The sequence below is a fragment of the Monodon monoceros genome, unplaced genomic scaffold (genome assembly GCF_005190385.1).
Source record: "Monodon monoceros isolate NGI ecotype Baffin Bay Population unplaced genomic scaffold, NGI_Narwhal_1 Super_Scaffold_11, whole genome shotgun sequence".
Classification (NCBI taxonomy): Eukaryota; Metazoa; Chordata; class Mammalia; order Artiodactyla; family Monodontidae; genus Monodon; species Monodon monoceros.
This window is the reverse complement of record NW_021703767.1, coordinates 15106054-15127087: the sequence shown is the minus strand read 5'-3', so window position 1 is coordinate 15127087 and position 21034 is coordinate 15106054. Positions and strand designations below refer to the sequence as shown.

Below are 21034 nucleotides of genomic sequence, written 5' to 3'. Positions count from 1 at the left end.
GTAACCTCCAATTTTATGCTTCCCTCTCTATGACATTTTATTAATACAAGGCAGAGTGATCTTTTTATGGTATAAATCTGATCATGTCACTCCTCTTCTGAAAACTCTCCAATGTCTTCCCATTTCATGAGGAATCAAAGCTCTTCCAATAATCTACAAAGCCCTCCATGATCATGAAGACCCTCCTCTCTGACCCCACCACCCTACCCCTCTCAGTCTGATCCAACCACACTGGCTTCCTTGTTTGTTGTAAATAAAGGTTTATTGGAACACAACATACCTGTTCATTTATATTTTGCCTGTGGCTGTGTTCTTGCTACCTCAGCAGAGTGGGATAGTTGTGATCAAGACTCTATGGCCCATGAAACTTAAGCTATATAGTATGTAACCCTTTTGAGAGAAAAGCTTCCTGGTCCCTGTCCTACAAAATCAGCTATGGCTACATTTCACTAAGATTAGCCTTGAGAAAGCAGAAACTGTTGAATATTCTCCACACTGCATTTGGTGCTCAGCTTCTCAGCTCTTTTTGAAGTGTGTGAAGGGATAGAAGCCAGGCTTTCACCAGGGGTCTAAAGAAGCAGAGGGGATGAGCAATGAGCAGTGATTTCGCATTGCCTAGGGTCACCTCTGAATGAGGGAGTCAGAGAGAAGTAGATGACTGATGGGAAGAATATCCAGGCACCAGAGAGAGAGATGTGAGGCAAAACTGCCTCCGGGGGCTTCCCCGGTGGCGTAGTGGTTAAGAGTCCGCCTGCCGATGCAGGGGACACGGGTTCATGCCCCGGTCCGGGAAGATCCCACATGCCGCGGAGCGGCTAGGCCTGTGAGCCATGGCCGCTGAGCCTGCGCGTCCGGAGCCTGTGCTCCGCGACGGGAGAGGCCACAACAGTGAGAGGCCCGCATACCGCAAAAACAAACAAAACAAACAAACAAACAACAACAACAAAAAACTCCCTCCGACAGTTCTCTAGGGTCTTTCCACATTTGCTCTTCCAGAGGACAGAATTTTGCCTGCTAGTATCTAGTGATTTGGATTTTGTCCTTAGAGACATGCACAGTGCTCCCATTGACTTCAATGGGAGTCACGGACCATTTGGTCCCTTAGACATCTGCGCTGGCTTCAGGTTATTTCACAAACTCCTAAACAAATCCCAGTAAAGTGCTCTTTAATGGGTAGTTAATTCTGGTGTAAGAGCAGGTGCTGAGCACACCTAAGTCCTTTTTTTTCCTTCAGGTTTAGTAAGTTTTCTTTTTATGACTTGATAATTACTGCAACAAAAACCCTGAGTCAAGCAGTATTAAACCCACTCATAGTCAAAAGATGTCTTCTTCTATTGATCTCAGTTGACCTGTTTACTCTCTGGGTTCCAATTTAATGGCTCAATTGATTATTCATTTACATTTTTAATGTCTTTGGGAGTAAAATCATTTTAACATGAATCGTCTCTAACTTAATGGGCAAAATACAGACTCATTTGGATTTTCAATTTCAGCAAGTATATATTGAACAACTGAGTTCAGGTGAACTTAACAAGGATGAAAGGAGATTTCAGTTTCTTGTAAAAGGTAATAGAAATGATAGTTTGAATTTCCTCTTATGCAAAATGGCTGTCAACTATGGTTACTCACTTAAAATCAAAAGGGTGGTAAAGACATCAAGTTTTATGTTATCCTTTTGCAAATTATAATTTTTCTAAATACAATTATGCTCACACCTTTAGTTGAACTCTTTCTTAAATTAAATCCAGATGCCTCAATATTACTCATTGATTTGTTTTCCTTTTAGATGGCCTGGCATTGCTGGAAATGGTAGAAATAGTGAGAGAAAATTATGCTATAGAGTGTACTACATAATGAGAAATAGTATTATTTTATTAACTCGTGGAATTCTCTATTTACAAAGGTAGACAACATGGAAGGCCTTACCATACCTATATATAATATCTATATCTTAAGGCTCTTTAAATATACTTATGGAGTTCCTTTGATAATATATTTTCTTCCTTCACAGCAAGCAAGTGAAGCTCTAAAAATATGACTGCCTGTGGCTTATCCTTCCCAGTAGGACTGTTTTGAATATAATATTTATAAATTATATATACAATCACTGACCTTCACTTCTTTCTCAAATGAGATGAGGTATAAGAAAATACATAAATGTATAATTCCAACCACAATAGTCACTTTTATCTGACAGTTTAAAATGGAAGCAGAATTTAGTGCCAAATAGAGGAGGCTCAATATTCATCCTCTGAGGAACAGTAAATGCTAGTGCTTGGTGGAAATGAGTGAATAAAATGAAATACTGTTAAAAGTTCAAAAGTGCTTTGCTTTGTTAATTTTCACTGATAATTTTATTAGTCTTATTACCAAATGTGTAGATTAAGGAAAGGAGCTAATTTCAATTCTTGAAGAAAAAATATTCAGAAAGTAAACAGTACTGTGTTAGGTAGCAGATTATAAAAATAAAAAGATAAAATTCCAACTTTTTGGAATTCCTAGTCTCAAAAACATTTAAGCAGATAATTGAAGCATGTGATATAATGCTTATATTTACAACGTGCTACTAACTCCTAATGTCGTCTCAGTGAGCTTTAAAAAGAAATGATATTTGGGCGTGATAATGGAGAATGAGGGAGCTTATCACCTTGGGGGTTATGTGGAGGATTATCCAAAGTGAGGGGCCAGCCTCAGAAAGAAAGAGTAGGGATGGACTCGGGGGTATTTAAGAAGTGATGTAACAGTACAGGGATATAGAGCAGTTGGTGCCTGGGTTAATGGAGATGAAAATGGTTAGATGGTGAAGAGCTTTAAATTAGAATTGGACTTTCCTATGTGGACAGTGAAGAGTCACTGGAAGAATTTAACTGAATAAAAGGGATCTGGAACTCCAACAAACCTCAAAATGTAAACAGGAGGCAAAGGGGGAAGGCGCCAGTGAGAGAAACTTCAAATGGGAGAGAGAGAAATGTCTAGTGAGGTGCTGAGCACCCCATGTCTGTCCTTCATCCTAAAATAAGCAGGCAGAACAAAGCAAGCTTCACTAAGGGCTCATTATTGGGGTTCTTAGTCCTTTTCCCATGAAATGGTCAGATTTTATTGATACAACCTCTAACATTATTCCTCTGTGTATGTATTTTAGAAACTTTTCAAGGCATTTATGCAGCTACTTATTGAATTGGAATCATACTTCATGGTCAATTTCAAACTTTCTCTGCATTATTTAAGAATGGAGCCGTGGTCAGTCTTAACAGAGTTGGATACATTATATTACATCTTTAATATTCAGATTAGATTACAACATATATTAATAAGGTGATATTTCTTTTAAAAAAGTGCCTTAAGTTTGATGATGAATGGGTCATCAGAAAGGGTCAACTCACCAAAAGGAAAAGGAATTAGCTACACATGGCATTTCCCAATTAGAATACTCAATTAGCTTCATATAAAAGAACATGTTCATGCACTCTGCCTGATGGGTCAAGGCTTGTAGCAAATTCTGGTTCCCTTTTTCCAGACCAGACATGGCCATGTGGGGGCTTGTGTGAGTCCCATACCTGTGCTGTCTTCATACACCACAGTCACTGTTTTCCAGTTGTAGTAGAGGACCAGATCCAGGACCGCCCTGCTGATAGCCGCATAATCTGGGTAGAGGTTGACGTAAAACAGGTCTTTGTTGTCCACTGAAGGGTGTTTCCAGCGAGTCTGTATATGTGGAACTTCGAGAGCATTGCAAATAGACTGCACAGCACTGACAGAGGAGCTATGGGAAGGGCCAAAGAGAGCAGCCACACCAAGAGCCAGCTGGTCACATGCTGATGTCCACAGACAAGGAGGGGGTGGAGAGGGAAAGCAGGGAAGAGGGGAGAGAAAGAGAGAGTTCTGTGAATTTAATCTTCCCTTTCATGGTTCCTCCTTATTTTCGCTATTGGAAACTATTATCCACTCTCCATCTGTATGCTGAGGAAATATGCTTCATCCAGCTTCCAATATTCCTGAGATACTAAATATTAGAGATGTAAATGGAGAAATGATTAGCAACACATCACAAGGCCAATTCCCTGCAAACAAAAATGAGTTGTTGGTCTCACTTCATTACTTTTTATTTTCTTTTTAATTTGGTCATGCCACGTGGCATGTGGGATCTTAGTTCCCCGACTAGGGATCGAACCCCCAGCCCCTGCCTTGGAATTATTGAGTCTTAACCACTGGACTGCCGGGGAAGTCCTCACTTCATTACTTTTAATCAGATGGAGTCTAAATCTCTTGCTTGGTGTGGTGTTACCGAGAAGCACTCAGAGCTATTCTTTAAGCCATTTGCCAAGTGAATGTCATATAAATCAAGTTCTGTCAGCTGGCAATGTGGCAATGAAGGTATTAATGGGTCAGAGAATTCAGAAGACTCTCTGGGTGGCTGCAGAGTACTTTAGTTCCAGTCCTTCCCAAAACTCAGAAAGGAGGTCCAGGATATTGAAAAATTGCTAAAGAATGTTAAGTGATACTGATAGCTAATTAATTATAGAATAATAGATTAGCATAGCTTAAAGGGATCTTAGAAGACATTTTCTCCAACCCACTAATGTCATAGGCAATGAAGTGAGTCAGGGCCACTGGACAATGGCAGAACTGACCAGAGCCCAGGGACCCAGCTCAAGGACAGGCTTCTTTCTATTTCAATATCAGCCAACATGTACATAAAAATTAATTTCTAACATTTATTTTTTTTTGCATTATAAGATTATATACACACATTGAGATAATTTAGAATATTGAAAAGTGTAAGGAAGAAAAAAGGCTCTGAAATTCCATCACTGGGATAATATCTATTCATAGTTTGGTGTTCTAATTTATTAAAAAATTGAACACGATATAGATACAGTTTGATACATTGCTTTCTGTATTTAACACTAAGTTTAATGGTAAAAGCACACCCTTTCCCCTAAGTCATCACAAATTCTGCAAAAGTATATTTTTAGTGTCATAGAATAGCCTAATCCATGAGTATGTCATTACTTATTTAACTAGTCCTATGATACTGAATATTTAAGCTGCTCCTAATTTTTGGTTATTATAAGTAATATTATAAGCACTTATCTTAGTTCTTATATTTTTCTCTAAATTTTACATTATTTTCTTTGAGTAGATTGAAATCTGTAATTAAAGGGTATTGATATTTTTAAGTCACTTGATACATATAAACCAAATTTCCTTCCAGAAATGTTGGGACAGATTATCTTCTATAACAATGTAAAACAGTGCCTACTCATTTTATGCTGGCATAAATTTATGCTGGCATTAAATATAGATGTAAAAACATTTCAAATTTACATTTTAATTCTAGTTTAAAGGGATTTGGAACTGCCAAGAAACAATAGTTGAATATTTGAATTAAATAATAGCAAAATATTTAAATGAAATTGTCAATTTTTATCATAACACCATCACACAAATAAAAATAAGTTTAAAATTATATGGCTTTGTCAAAATTATCTGACTTGATTTAGAGAGAAAAATTAATAAGTAATATTTGAGAGCCATATTTCAAATATCTGTGGGACAGCAAATGTTCACAAGGAACTTTCTGACACTGTGCTCTTCGGTACTGAATTATCACATGAGGTATGAAGACATAACTTTCTATATTAAGAGCTAGAAGTGAAAACTGTCCTCAGAAGCTCATTTTCTGGATGTGCTTTCATTGGTTAGCAAGAAAAAATGAGGGCATGAAAGTATATGAACTATTACTTCATCTAGCGTAGGCAGTGGATTGAGATTCCTGCTAATATTTAGCTCTGGGATGCTAATATTACTTCACAAAAAAGCAATCCTTTTGAATTCTGTTTGCGAGCAAATTACCAGTTTTAAGAAGTTTTGGGGGTGTTTAATTTACAAGTATGACAGGTACTTCAGGTCACAAAAACGCTTTGGATTTTAAATGTGGTTGGCTTTCTGGGGTATTTATTCAACAATGTTTTGTGTGTGTGTGTGTGTGAGAGAGAGAGACAGAGAGAGAGACAGAGACAGAGAGAAACAGAGACAGAGAAACAGAGACAGAGACACAGAAAGGGAGATATGGAGAGAGGAAGATAAAGATCTAACACATAGAGATAATTTATGTGAAGATGCCTTGTAAACTTTAAAGTGCTGTATAAACATAGCATTTTATTATTTGTCATAGACAACTCTGACCTGTATAGTACCTACAACTCCATCCATCTTTGAAAATAAAACATTCTTATACTAAGATCATGCCATACAGTAAAAAAAAAAAAAAAAAAAAATCATTATACTATTCCATTTTCATCTGTGCTCCCAGGAGAATAAGTTTCACATTTTTTTTGTAAAGGACACTAAGAATCTTGCAGAAGAGTCTACTAGGTGCAATCCAAACTGGGTTAATTCTATGTGGAAACAATCAATATTTAGTTACTTAGAAATCAGCATGAACATGGCATTCATTGTATTCCATTTACTTGTGTGTGTTTGATGGGCAAAGCTTTCCTCTAGGAGAGAAAGAGCCCCTCCTATTCTGGGGTGATGTACCCACACAAACTCCTGTATGGAGGTCCAACAACTCCCTAGTTAGAGGCCAGCCTTCAAGCATGTCAAATGTGGCTTCAAAGAGTCATCTTGGAAGTGTCTGAAGGATGTGTAAACAAGCCCCACCCTTCCAAGGACTCTTTCCATGAGACAAACCTTTCAGCCTGCGTACAAATTAGATTACTTTTTAGGAACTTGTCTTCTGTTCAGATGCAAAAGGGAATCAAATGCGGAGATTGTTCTCCTAGGTTTAATTTTCTTTGACCCCAAGTCCCTTGCTTGCTTGATTGCTTGTACCGTTCCATTAATTTTTTTCTTAATTTTTTCCTTTTTTAAAATTGATGTATAATCAACATATAACATTATAACATTTCAGGTGTAAAACATAATGATTCAATGTTTATAATCTTCACATTTCTATGATCTTGTGGAAAAGGGTTAGAAAATTATTTGAGAGGATGGTAGGTAAACCCAGTAGCTCACAACCTGTTAAGATTCAGGTTGTGAATTCTGTGTGTTGTGGGCATTTCCACATGCTAAGTGCATATGACCTTCCACAAAGTTTATTTGACTGCACTGTACAATTTCATGGTGATATCTCAGCCTCAGGAAGGAAAAACAGATCAAGCTTGACATTTTCCATTCACAGCTGAACCAGTTAATCATAGAGTGGAGGGCACTGAAGGCTAAGCTAATCAGAAAGGCCCAGAAAACAGAGCTAGGCAACATCCATTAGGATGGTTCAGATTGTGCTGGACAGTGACATCTGTCACCGATAGTTCCTGCAAACCCATTTGCACAGAGATGTCCACTTTGAAAAAGAGCAGGTAGCAAAAAGAAGTTGACTTGTAGAGCAGACATATCACCCAAAGAAGCTTTTAAAAGTGTGAAAATAGTTACCTCTCCGTGAGGCTTCAAAACTATCAAAAAGGTTAATTCTCTGAATGTCATAGGTTAATGTGGTGTTAGGCATCAGGGTTCGATTTCTGTTAATGCTGGTGACTGCAAACTTGAACGCTAATTCTTCAACATTAACAGGTTCATTTTCCACAGTTTCAAAAATTCCTCCTGCAGAAGCAAAAGAGATGCATGAGAAGCATTAGTTACGTTATTCATGTGCATTTTTTAAAAAGAAGAATATAAATGATACAAACAAAAGACCCAGAAGAATAAAAGCAGGAATGGTCAGAACAGATCCCAAAAGCAGTGTTAAAAGTTAAGTGTATCAGCATGTGTCAGATGCAGATAAAATTCCATACATGTGCTTAAGATTTCAAATCCAATACTGGACTGTGTAATACCTATCAGACAGTGAATGAACTCTAAATATTTACTACCATGTAAAGGATGACTGATAATATGGTGGAGGATGATTTTCTACAGTTTGGACATGAATCACTCTGTGGTTGACCTAAGCACAATTTCAGTTGTATCCTGGTAGGATCATCCTTCCTTAGAATGAAACTCCTGCTATTCAGAAGCAGACATTCTAGACTCCAGAAGCATCATGCAGAGTTGAGTAGAGTCAAAATGAGTCATATAGGCAATCTTTTCAAAATGAAAATATCTCTTCTTCGTTGTGGCTCAGAATTCTGGGGTCATATGCTAGAACTTTCCAAAGTGCATGGGCAGATTCAAAAAACTATGTTCTACATTTGTTTTGTTTTGTTTTGAGAAACTGGTCCTGCCCCAAAGCAAACCTGTATCCTGTCTCTGGAGAAATAAATTCCCCCACTCAACAAACACATGCATTAAGCCTCTGATATCTTAAAAATGAGGACCTCATCACAAGCAACAATACAAAGTATCAGCACTTAAAGCCTCATCAGAGAATTCAGCTCTGGCTTTGTTGTTGACAGAGGCAATTTAAGTATTATTAACTGCATATTCTTAATATACTTTAAGAGCTGTCCTGGGATTATCAACAGAAACAGAACATACAGTAGAGGCTCTTAGCTGGCCTCTGCTTAACTTACTCCTTGATTGACCAATAAACCTCATTTCCTTTGAAAAAACATATGAATTGGTGCCCATAGAATGCTGAATACTTATAACTAGTAGATTACTTTCATCTACTATCACCACTGAGTGATTCCTTACCTAAGGCCAGTTGTAGGATTTTAGCAAACTTGTATATGTTACATTGGTTTGTGAGTGCTTCAGGTTTTCCCTCCACTCAAAAAAAAAAAAGATAAGGGAGCTTCAAGATGGTGGAAGAGTAAGACGTGGAGATCACCTTCCTCCCCACAAATACATCAGAAATACATCTACATGTGGAACAACTCCTACAGAACACTTACTGAACGCTGGCAGAAGACCTCAGACCTAAAAGGCAAGAAACTCCCCCACGTACCTGGGTAGGGCAAAAGAAAAAACAGGGACAAAAGAATAGGGACAGGACCTGCGCCTCAGGGAGGGAGATGTGAAGGAGGAAAGGTTTCCACACACTAGGAAGGCCCTTGGCGGGTGGAGACTGTGGGTGGCAGAGGGGGGAAGCTTCGGAGCCACAGAGGACAGCACAGTAACAGGGGTGTGGAGGGCAAAGCGGACAGATTCACGCACAGAGGATCGCTGCGGAACAGCACTCACCAGCCCGAGAGGCTTGTCTGCTCACCCGCCAGGGCGGGCGGGGGCTGGGAGCTGAGGCTCAGGCTTCGGAGGTCAGACCCCAGGAAGAGGACTGGGGTTGGCAGCGTAAACACAACCTAAAGGGGCCTAGTGCGCCACGGCTAGCCAGGAGGGAGTCTGGGAAAAAGTCTGGACCTGCCAAAGAGGCAAGAAACCTTTTCTTGACTCTTTGTTTCCTGGTGCGCGAGGAGAGGGGATTAAGAGTGCTGCTTAAAGGAGCTCCAGAGACGGGCGCGAGACATGGCTATCAGCACAGACCACAGAGATGGGCATGAGATGCTAACGCTGCTGCTGCAGCCACCAAGAAGCCTGGGTGCGAGCACAGGTCACTATCCACACCTCCCCTTCTGGGAGCCTGTGCAGCCTGCCACTGCCAGGGTCCCAGGATCCAGGGACAACTTCCCCGGGAGAACGCACGGCACGCCTCAGGCTGGTGCAACGTCACGCCGGCCTCTGCTGCTGCAGGCTCGCCCCGCACTCCGTGCCCCTCCCTCCTCCAGGCCTGAGTGACCCAGAGCCCCCGAATCAGCTGCTCCTTTAACCCCGTCCTGTCTGAGTGAAGATCAGATGCACGCCAGTGACCTACAAGCAGAGGCGGGGCCAAATCCAAAGCTGAACCCCAGGAGATGTGCGAACAAAGAAGAGAAAGGGAAATCTCTCCCAGCAGAATCTGGAGCAGCGGATTAAAGCTCCACAATCAACTTGATGTACCCTGCATCTGTGGAATACCAGAATAGACAACGAATCATCCCAAACTGAGGAGGTGGACTTTGGAAGCAATGATATATATATATATACATATTTCCCTTTTTCTCTTCCTGTGAGTATGTATGTGTATGCTGCTATTTGTAATTTTGTCTGTATAGCTTTGCTTTTACTATTTGTCCTAGGGTTCTGTCTGTCCATTTTCTTTTTTTTTTTTCTGTATAGTTTTTAGCGATTGTTACCATTGGTGGATTTGTTTTTTGGTTTAGTTGCTCTCTTCTTTATTTCTTTCTTTTTTTTTATTACTTTAAATATTTTTTAAGAATTATTTTTACTTTAAGAACTTTTTAAAAAATATTTATCTTCTTTCTTTCTTTCACAGTTATCTCGCTTTTATCTAAGCCATGTGGCTCTTGGTGCTCCAGCCAAGTGTCGGGGCTTTGCCTCTGAGGTGGGAGAATAAAATTCATGACACTGGTCCACAAGAGACCTCCCATCTCCATGTAATATCAAATGCCAAAAATTTCCCAGAGATCTCCATCTCAATGCCAAAACTCAGCTCCACTCAAAGACCAGCAAGCTCCAGTGGTGGACACCGTATGCCAAACAACTAACAAGAAAGAAGAACAATGCCACCCATTAGCAGAGAGGATGCCTAAAATTATAATAAGGCCACAGACACCCCAAAACACACCACCAGACATGGACCTTCCCAACAGAAAGACAAGATCCAGCCTCATCCACCAGAACACAGGCACTAGTCCCCACCACCAGGAAGCCTACACAATCCACTGAACCAACCTAAGCCACTGGGACCAGACATCTGAAAAAGAATTCAGAATAATGATAGTAAAGACGTTCTAAAATCTTGGAAATAGAATGAAGAAAATACAAGAAACATTTAACAAGGACCTAGAAGAACTAAAGAACAAACAAACAGTATGAACAACACAATAAATGAAATTAAAAATTCTCTAGAAGACATCAGTAGCAGAATAACTGAGGCAGAAGAGATAAGTGACCTGGAAGAAAAAAGGAGAAATAATTACTGCACAGCAGAATAAAGAAAAAAGAATGAAAAGAATTGTGGACAATCTTAGAGATCTCTGGGCCAACATTGAACTCACTAACAATCGAACTATAGGGGTCTCAGAACAAGAAGAGAAAAAGAAAGGGGCTGAGGAAATATTTGAAGAGATTATAGTTGAAAACTTCCCTAATATGGGAAAGGAAATAGTTAATCAAGTCCAGGAAGGACAGAGAGTCCCATACAGGATAAATCGAAGGAGAAACCCACCAAGACACATATTAATCAAAATATCAAAAACTAAACACAAAGAAAACCTATTAAAAGCAGCAAGGGAAAAACAACAAATAACATACAAGGGAATCCCCATAAGGTTACCAGCTGAACTTTCAGCAGAAATTCTGCAATCCAGAAGGGAGTGGCAGGACATATTTAAAGTGATGAAGGGGAATAACTAACAACCAAGATTACTCTACCCAGCAAGGATCTCATTCAGATGTGACGGAGAAATTAAAACCTTTACAGACAAGCAAAAGCTAAGAGAATTCAGCACCACCAAACGAGCTTTACAACAAATGCTAAAGGAACTTCTCTAGGCTGGAAACACAAGAGAAGGAAAAGACCTACAATAACAAGCTTAAAACAATTAATAAAATGGTAATAGGAACATACATATCAATAATTACCTTAAATGTAAATGGTTAAATGCTCCAAGCAAAAGCCATAGACTTGCTGAATGGATAGAAAAACAGGACCTGTATATATGCTGTCTACAAGAGACACGTCAGATCTAGGAACACATACGGACTGAAAGTAAGGGGATGGAGAAATATATTCCATGCAAATGGAAATCAAATAAAGCGGGAGTAGCAATTCTCATATCAGACAAAATAGACTTTAAAACAAAGACTATTACAACAGACAAAGAAGGACACTACATAATGATCAAGGTATCAATCCAAGAGAATATACAAAATTTTAAATATTTATGTGCCCAACATAGGAGCACCTCAACACATAATGCAAATACAAACAGCCATAAAAGGGGACATCGGCAGTAGCACAATCATAGTAGGGGATTAACACCCCACTTTCACCAATGGACAGATCATCCAAAATGAAAATAAATAAGGACACACAAGCTTTAAATGATACATTAAACAAGATGGACTTAATTGATATTTATAGGACATTCTATCCAAAAACAACAGAATACACATTCTTCTCAAGTGCTCATGGAACATTCTCCAGGATAGATCATATCTTGGGTCACAAACAAAGCCTTGCTAAATTTTAGAAAATTGAAATTATATCAACTGTCTTTTCCAACCACAATGCTATGAGACTATATATCAATTACAGGAAAAATCTGTAAAAAGTAAAAACACATGGAGGCTAAACAATACAATACTTAATAACCAAGACATCCCTGAAGAAATCAAAGAGGAAATGAAAAAAAAAAAAAACCTAGAAACAAATGACAATGGAAACATGATGACCCATAACCTCTGGGATGCAGCCAAAGCAGTTCTAGAGGGAAGTTTATAGCAATACAATCCTACCTTAAGAAACAAGAAACATCTCAAATAAACAACCTAACCTTACACCTAAAGCAATTAGAAAAAGAACAACAAAATAACCCCAAAGTTAACAGAAGGAAAGAAAACATAAAGATCAGATCAGAAATAAATGAAAAAGAAATGAAGGAAACCATAGCAAAGGTCAATAAAACTAAAAGCTTGTTCTTTGAGAAGATAAAAAAATTGATAAACCATTAGCCAGATTCATCAAGAAAAAAAGAGAGAAGACTCAAATCAATAGAATTACAAATGAAAAAGGAGAAGTAACAACTGGCACTGCAGAAATACAAAGGATCATGAGAGATTACTACAAGCAACTATATGCCAATATAATGGACAACCTGGAAGAGACGGACAAATTCTCAGAAATGCACAACCTTCCGAGACTGAATGAGGAAGAAATAGAAAATATAAATACACCAATCACAAGCACTGAAATTGAAACTGTGATTAAAAATATTCCAACAAACAAAAGCCCAGGACCAGACGCCTTCACAGGTGAATTCTATCAAAGATTTAGAGAAGAGCTAACACCTATCCTTCTCAAACTCTTCCAAAATATAGCAGTGGGAGGAATACTCCCAAACTCAATCTACAAGGCCACCATCACCCTGATACCAAAACCAGACAAAGATGTCACAAGGAAAGAAAACTACAGGCCAATATCACTGATGAACATAGATGCAAAAATCCTCAACAGAACACGAGCAAACAAAATCTAACAGCACATTAAAAGGATCATACACCATGATCAAGTGAGGTTTATCCCAGGAAAGCAAGCATTCTTCAATATAGGCAAATCAATGTGATACACCATATTAACAAATTGAGAAAACCCATATGATCAGCTCAATAGATGCAGAGAAAGCTTTTGATAAAATTCAACACCGATTTATGATTAAAACCCTCTAGAAAGTAGGCATAGAGGGAACTTACCTCAATATAATAAAGGCCATATATGACAAACCCGCAGCCAACATTGACCTCAATGGTGAAAAGATGAAACCATTTACACTAAGGTCAGGAACAAGACAAGGTTGCCCACTCGCATCACTATTATTCAACAGAGCCTTGCAAGTTTTAGCCACAGCAATCAGAGAAGAAAAAGAAATAAAAGGAATCCAAATCAGAAAAGAAGAAGTAAAGATTTCACTGTTTGCAGATGACATGATACTATACATAGAGAATTCTAAAGATGCTACCAGAAAACTACTAGAGCTAAACAATGAATTTGGTAAACTAGCAGGATACAAAATTAATGCACAGAAATCTCTGGCATTCCTATACACTAATGATGAAAATTCTGAAAGTGAAATTAAGAAACCACTCCCATTTATCATTGCAACAAAAAGAATAAAATATCGAGGATTAAACGTACCTTAAGAGACAAAAGACCTGTATGCAGAAAATTATAAGACACTGATGAAAAAAATTAAAGATGATACAAATAAATGGAGAGATATACCATGTTCTTAGATTGGAAGAATCAACATTGTGAAATGAAAAAAAACAAAGAAAAAACAAAAAAAAATGAGACTGAAAGTCACAAATATCACAGGCACAGGTATGATTTATGATTATTCTTTCTAAGAAAAAGAACTCGAGTTGGCAGACTCTCATTCAGAAAATTTACTTTGATCCTATTTTGAAAGAATAGTAAATAAATACTCATCTGTAATTTTTAAGTTAAAATTATTTGATGGATGGGCAATTTCTTTCTTTTTTTAAAGTTTTTGTTATTTATTTATTTATATATTTATTATTTATTGCTAGGTCAGAATATATACAAAGTTCTAACATTTTAAATGGTTATTTATTTATTTATTTTAAACATCTTTATTGGAGTATAATTGCTTTACAATGGTGTTTTAGTTTCTGATTTATAACAAAGTAAATCAGTTATACATATACATTTGTCACCATATCACTTCTCTCTTGTGCCTCCCTCCCTCCCTATCCCACCCCTCCAAGTGGTCACAAAGCACCGAGCTGATATCCCTGTGCTATGCAGCTACTTCCCACTAGCTATCTATTTTATGTTTGGTAGTGTATATATGTCCACGCCACTGTCCCATTTTGTCCCAGCTTACCCTTCCCCCTCCCCATATCCTCAAGTTCCCTCTCTAGTAAGTCTGTGTCTTTATCCCCATCTTGCCTCTGGTTCTCCATGACCTTTATTTATTTATTTTTGTAGATTACATATATATGTGTTAGCATATGGTATTGGTTTTTCTCTTTATGACTTACTTCACTTGATATGACAGACTCTAGGTCCATCTACCTCAATATAAATAACTCAATTTCTCTTCTTTTTATGGCTGAGTAATATTCCACTGTATATACATGCCACATCTTCTTTAACCATTCATCTATTGATGGACACTTAGGTTGCTTCAATGTCCTGGCTATTGCAAATAGAACTGCAATGAACATTGTGGTACATGACTCTTTTTGAATTCTGTTTTTTTCAGGGCATATGCCCAGTAGTGGGATTGCTGGGTCATATGGTAGTTCTATTTTTAGTTTTTTAAGGAACCTCCATACTGTTCTCCATAGTAGCTGTATCAATTTACATTTCCACCAATAGTGCAAGAGGGTTACCTTTTCTCCACACCCTCTCCAGCATTTATTTTTTGTAGATTTTTTGAGGATGGCCATTCTGACTGGTGTGAGATGATATCTCATTGTAGTTTTGATTTGCATTTCTCTAATGATTAATGACATTGAGCATTCTTTCCCTTGTTTGTTGGCAACCTGTGTAGCTTCTTTGGAGAAATGTCTATTTAGGTCTTCTGCCCATTTTTGGATTGGGTTGTCTTTTTTTTTGATATTGAGCTGTATGTGCTACTTGTATAGTTTTGAGATTAATCCTTTGTCAGTTGCTTCATTTGCAAATATTTTCTCCTATTCTGAGAGTTGCCTTTTTGTCTTGTTTTTGGTTTACTTTACTGTGCTAAAGGTTTTAAGTTTCGTTAGGTCCCATTTGTTTACTTTTGTTTGTATTTCCATTTCTCATTTCCATCTCTCAGGAGGTGGATAATAAAGGATCTTGCTGTCATTTATGTCATAAAGTGTTCTGCCTATGTGTTCCCCTAAGCGTTTTCTAGCGTCTGACCTTTCATTTAGATCTTTAATCTATTTTGAGTTTATTTTTGTGTATGGTGTTAGGGAGTGTTCTAATTTCATTCTTTTACATGCACCTGTCCAGTTATCTGAGCACCACTTACTGAAGAGGCTGTATTTTCTCCACTGTATATTCTTGCCTCCTTTATCAACATTAAGGTGCCCATGTGTGCATGGGTTTATCTCTGGGCTTTCTATCCTGTTCCACTGATGTGTATTTCTGTTTTTGTGCCAGTACCATACTGTCTTCATTACTGTAGCTTTGTAGTATAGTTTGAAGTCAAGGAGCCTGATACCTCCAGCTCCGTTGCTCTTTCTCAAGATTGTTTTGGATATTCGGAGTCTCTTGTGTTGCCATACAAATTGTGAAAATTTTTGGTTTAGTTCTGTGAAAAATGCCAGTGGTAGTTTGATAAGGATTGCATTGAATCTGTAGATTGCTTTGTGTAGTAGAGTCATTTTGACAATGTTGATTCTTCCATTCCAAGAACATGGTATATCTCTCCATCTGTTTGTATCATCTTTAATTTCTTTCATCAGTGTCTTATAATTTTCTGCATACAGGTTTTTTGTCTCCTTAGGTAGGTTTATTCCTAGATATTTTATTCTTTTTGTTGCAATGGTAAGTGGGAGTGTTTTCTTAATTTCACTTTCAGATTTTTCATCATTAATGTATAGGAATGCAAGAGATTTCTGTGCATTAATTTTGTATCCTGCTAGTTTACCAAATTCATTGATTAGCTCTAGTAGTTTTCTGGTAGCATCTTTAGAATTCTCTATGTATAGTATCATGTCATCTGAAAATAGTGACAGCTTTACTTCTTCTTTTCTGATTTGGATTCCTTTTATTTCTTTTTCTTCTCTGATTGCTGTGGCTAAAACTTGCAAAGCTCTGTTGAATAATAGTGATGCGAGTGGGCAACCTTGTCTTGTTCCTGACCTTAGTGTAAATGGTTTCATCTTTTCACCATTGAGGACGATATTGGCTGTGATTTTGTCATATATGGCGTTTAATATTTTTAGGAAAATTCCCTCTATGCCTACTTTGCTGAGGGTTTTTATCATAATTGGGTGTTGACTTTGTCGAAAGCTTTCTCTGCATCTATTGGGATAATCATATGGTTTTTCTCCTTCAATTTGTTAATACGGTGCATCACATTGATTGACTTGTGTATATTAAAGAATCCTTGCATTCCTGGGATAAACCCCACTTGATTGTGGTGTATGATTCTTTTAATGTGCTATTGGATTCTGTTTGCTAATATTCTGTTGAGGATTTTTGCATCTATGTTCATCAGTGATACTGGTCTGTAGTTTTCTATCTTTGTGACATCTTTGTCTTGCTTTGGTATCAGGGTGATTGTAGCCTTGTAGAATGAGTTTGGGAGTGTTCCTCCGTCTGCTATATTTTGGAAGAATTTGAGAGGATAGTTGTTAGCTCTTCTTTAAATGTTTGATAGTATTCACCTTTGAAGCTGTCTGGTCCTGGGCTTTTGTTTGTTGGAAGATTTTTAATCAGAGTTTCAATTTCAGTGCTTGTCATCAGTCTGTTTATATTTTCTATTTCTTCATGGTTCATTCTCGGAAGGTTGTGCATTTCTAAGAATTTGTCCATTTCTTCCAGGTTGTCCATTTTATTGGCATACAGTTGCTTGTAGTAATCTCTCATGATCCTTTGTATTTCTGCAGTGTCAGTTGTTACTTCTCCTTTTTCACTTGTAATTCTATTTTTTTGAGTCTTCTCCCCTTTTTTCTTGATGAGTCTGACTAATGGTTTATCAATTTTTTTATCTTCTCAAAGAACCAGCTTTTAGTTTTATTGATCTTTGCTATCATTTCCTTCATTTATTTCTGATCTGATCCTTATGATTTCTTTTCTTTTGCTAACTTTGGGTTTTTGTTGTTGTTGTTGTTCTTCTTTCTCTAATTGCTTTAGGTGTTAGCTTAGGTTGTTTATTTGAGATGTTTCTTATTTCTTAAGGTAGGATTGTATTGCTATAAACTTCCCTCTTAGAACTGCTTTTGCTGCATCCCATAGGTTTTGGGTTGTTGTGTTTTCATTGTCATTTGTTTCTAGGTATTTTTTTGATTTCCTCTTTGATTTGTTCATTGTTCTCTTGGTTATTAAGTAGTGTATTGTTTAGCCTTCATGTGTTTTTATTTTTTACAGATTTTTTTCCTATAATTGATATCTAGTCTCAGCATTGTTGTCAGAAAAGATACTTGATATGATTTCTATTTTCTTAAATTTACGAAGGGTTGATTTCTGACCCAAGATATGACCTATCCTGGAAAATGTTCCATGAGCACTTGAGAAGAATGTGTATTCTGTTGCTTTGGATGGAATGTCCTATAAATATTAATTAAGTCCATCTTGCTTCATGTATTATTTAAAGCTTGTGTGTCCTTATTTATTTTCATTTTGGATGATCTGTCCATTGGTGAAAGTGGGGTGTTTAAGTCTCTACTATGATTGTGTTACTTTCGATTTCTCCTTTTATGGCTGTTAGCATTTGCCTTATGTATTGAGGTGCTCCTATTTTGGGTGCATAAATATTTACAGTTGTTGTATCTTCTTCTTGGATTGATCCCTTGATCATTAGGTAGTATCCTTTATTTTTTCTCTTGTAATAGTCTTTGTTTTAAAGTCTATTTTGTCTGATATGAGAATGCTACCCCCTCTTTCTTTTGATTTCCATTTGCATAGAATATCTTTATCCATCCCCTCACTTTCAGTCTGTATGAGTCCCTAGGTCTGAAGTCGGTCTCTTGTAGACAGCATATGTACAGGTTTTGTTTTTGTATCCATTCAGCCAGTCTATGTCTTTTGTTTGGAGCATTTAATACATTTACATTTAAGGTACTTATCGATATGTAAGTTCCTATTACCATCTTCTTAATTGTTCTGGGTTTATTATTGTAGGTCTTTTCCTTCTCTTGTGTTTCCTACATAGAGAAGTTCCTTTAGCATTTGTTGTAAAGCTGGTTTGGTGGTTCTGAATTCTCTTAGGTTTTGCTTGTCTGTAAAGGTTTCAATATCTATGAAATCTGAATGAGATCCTTGCTGTGTAGAGTAATCTTGGTTGTAGGCTTTTTCCCTCATCACTTTAAATATGTCCTGCCACTCCCTTCTGGATTGCAGCATTTCTGCTGAAAGTTCAACTGCTAACCTTATGGGGATTCCCTAGTGTGTTATTTTTCTCTTGCTGCGTTTAATATTTTTTCTTTGTATTTAATTTTTGATAGTTTGATTAATATGTGTCTTGGCATGTTTCTCCTTGGATGTATCCTGCATGTGCCTCTCTGTGCTTCCTGGACATGATTAACTATTTCCTTTCCCATATTAGGGAAGTTTTCAACTATAATATCTTCAAATATTTTCTTAGTCCCTTTCTTTTTCTCTTCTTCCTCTGGGACCCCTGTAATTCGAATGTTGGTGTGTTTAATGTTGTCCCAGACGTCTCTGAGACTTTCCTCAATTCTATTCATTCTTTTTTCTTTATTCTGCTCTGCAGTAGTTATTTCCACTATATTATTTTCCACGTCAGTTATCCGTTCTTCTGCCTCAGTTATTCTGCTATTGATGTCTTCTAGAGAATTTTAATTTCATATACTGTGTTGTTCATCACTGTTTGTTTGCTCTTTAGTTCTTCTAGCTACTTGTTAAATGTTTCTTTTATTTTCTCCATTCTATTATTTGCAAGATTTTGTATCATCTTTAATATCATTATTCTGAATTCTTTTTCAGGTAAACTGTCTATTTCCTCCTCATTTGTTACATCTGGTGGGTTTTTGCCTTGCTCCTTCATCTGCTGTATGTTTCTCTGTCTTCTCATTTTGCTTAACTTACTCCTTTTCACAGGCTGCAGGTTTGTAGTTCCCGTTGTTTTTGGTGTCTGTCCTCTGGGCCTAAGGCTAGTTCAGTGCATTGTGTAGGGTTCCTGGTGGAGGGGACTAGTGCCTGTGTTCTTGTGAATTAGGCTGGATCCTGTCTTTCTGGTGTACAGGTCCACGTCTAGTGCTTTGTTTTGGGTTGTCTGTGGCCATATTATGATTTTAGGCAGCCTCTGTGCTAATGGATGTGGTTGTGTTCCTGTCTTGCTACTTGTTGGGCATAGGGTGTCCTGCACTGTAGCTTGATGGTCGATGAGTGGAGCTGGGTCTTGGCTTTGAGATGGAGATCTCTGGGAGATTTTGCCAATGAGTGGATCTTGGCGGTCTCTTGTGGACCAGTGTCCTGAACTTGGCTCTCCCACCTCAGAGGCACAGCCCTGATTCCTGGCTTGAGAACCAAGAGCCTGTCATCCATGCGGCTCAGAATAAAAGGGTGGGGGGAAAGAAAGAAAGAAAGAAGAAAATATAGTAAAATAAGGTAAAATAAAATAGTTATTAAAATAAAAAATAATTATTAAAATTTTTTTATGTAATGAAAAAAATAAAAAAAGAAAGGAAGATAGAAAGAAAGAAGAGAGCAACCAACCAAAAAACAATTTCACCAATGATAGCAAGTCCTAAAAACTATACTTAAAGAAAGAAAGAAAAAAAAAAAACGGACAGACAGAACTCTAGGACAAATGGTAAAAGCAAAGTTATACAGATAAAATCACACAGAGAAGTATACACATACACACTCACAAAAAGAGAAAAAGTGAAAAATATATATATATATCGCAGCTCCCAAAGTCCACCTCCTTGATTTGGGATGATTCTTTGTCTATTCAGGTATTCCACAGATACAGGGTACATCAAGTTGATTGTGAAGATTTAGTCTGCTGCTGTTGATGCTGCTGGGAGAGATTTCCCTTTCTCTTCTTTGTTTGCACAGCTCCTGGGATTCAGCTTTGGATTTGGACCCGCCTCTATGTGTAGGTAGCCTGAGGGTGTCTGTTCCTGCCCAGACAGGATGGGGTTAAAGGAGCAGCTGATTCGGGGGGCTCTGGCTCACTCAGGGCAGGGGGAAGGAGGGGCATGGATGCGGGGCGAGCCTGCGGCGGCAGAGGACAGCATGACGTTGTACCAGCCTGAGGTGTGCTGTGCGATCTCCTGGGGAAGTTGTCCCTGGATCACAGGACCCTGGCAGTGGCGGGCTGCACAAGATCCTGGGATGGGAGGTGTGGAGAGTAACCTGTGATCGCACACAGGTGTCTTGGTGGCGGCAGCAGCAGCCTTAGCGTTTCCTGCCCGTCTCTGGTGTCTGCGCTGATAGCCGTGGCTCACGCCCGTCTCTGGAGCTCCTTTAAGCAGTGCTGCTAACCCCCTCTCCTCGCACACCAGGAAACAAAGAGGCAAGAAAAAGTCCCTTGCCTCTTCGGCAGTTCCAGACGTTTTCCAGACTCCCTCCCGTGTAGCCGTGGCACACTAACCCCTTCAGGCTGTGTTCATGCCGCCAGTCCTCTCCCTGGGATCCAACCTCCGAAGCCCGAGCCTCAGC

General features: G+C 38.2%; 1 protein-coding gene across 8 annotated transcripts in view; it reads right to left on the bottom strand.

The window, feature by feature from the left end:
• GRIK1 (glutamate ionotropic receptor kainate type subunit 1) overlaps positions 1–21034 on the bottom strand; it is a 419685-nt gene that overhangs the window by 152005 nt on the left and 246646 nt on the right. For 5 of the 8 annotated variants that reach the window (XM_029214401.1, XM_029214399.1, XM_029214396.1 and 2 more), the window contains 2 exons: positions 7441–7608; positions 3558–3815 (listed from right to left, as the gene is read on the bottom strand). The exons of 1 other annotated variant lie outside the window; for it this stretch is intronic. In XM_029214401.1, coding sequence (XP_029070234.1) covers positions 3558–3815; positions 7441–7608 — 426 coding nt within the window. Of the gene's footprint in view, positions 1–3557; positions 3816–7440; positions 7609–21034 lie in introns of those variants that run through there. 2 more of the 8 variants (XM_029214402.1, XM_029214404.1) reach the window with 2 other exon arrangements.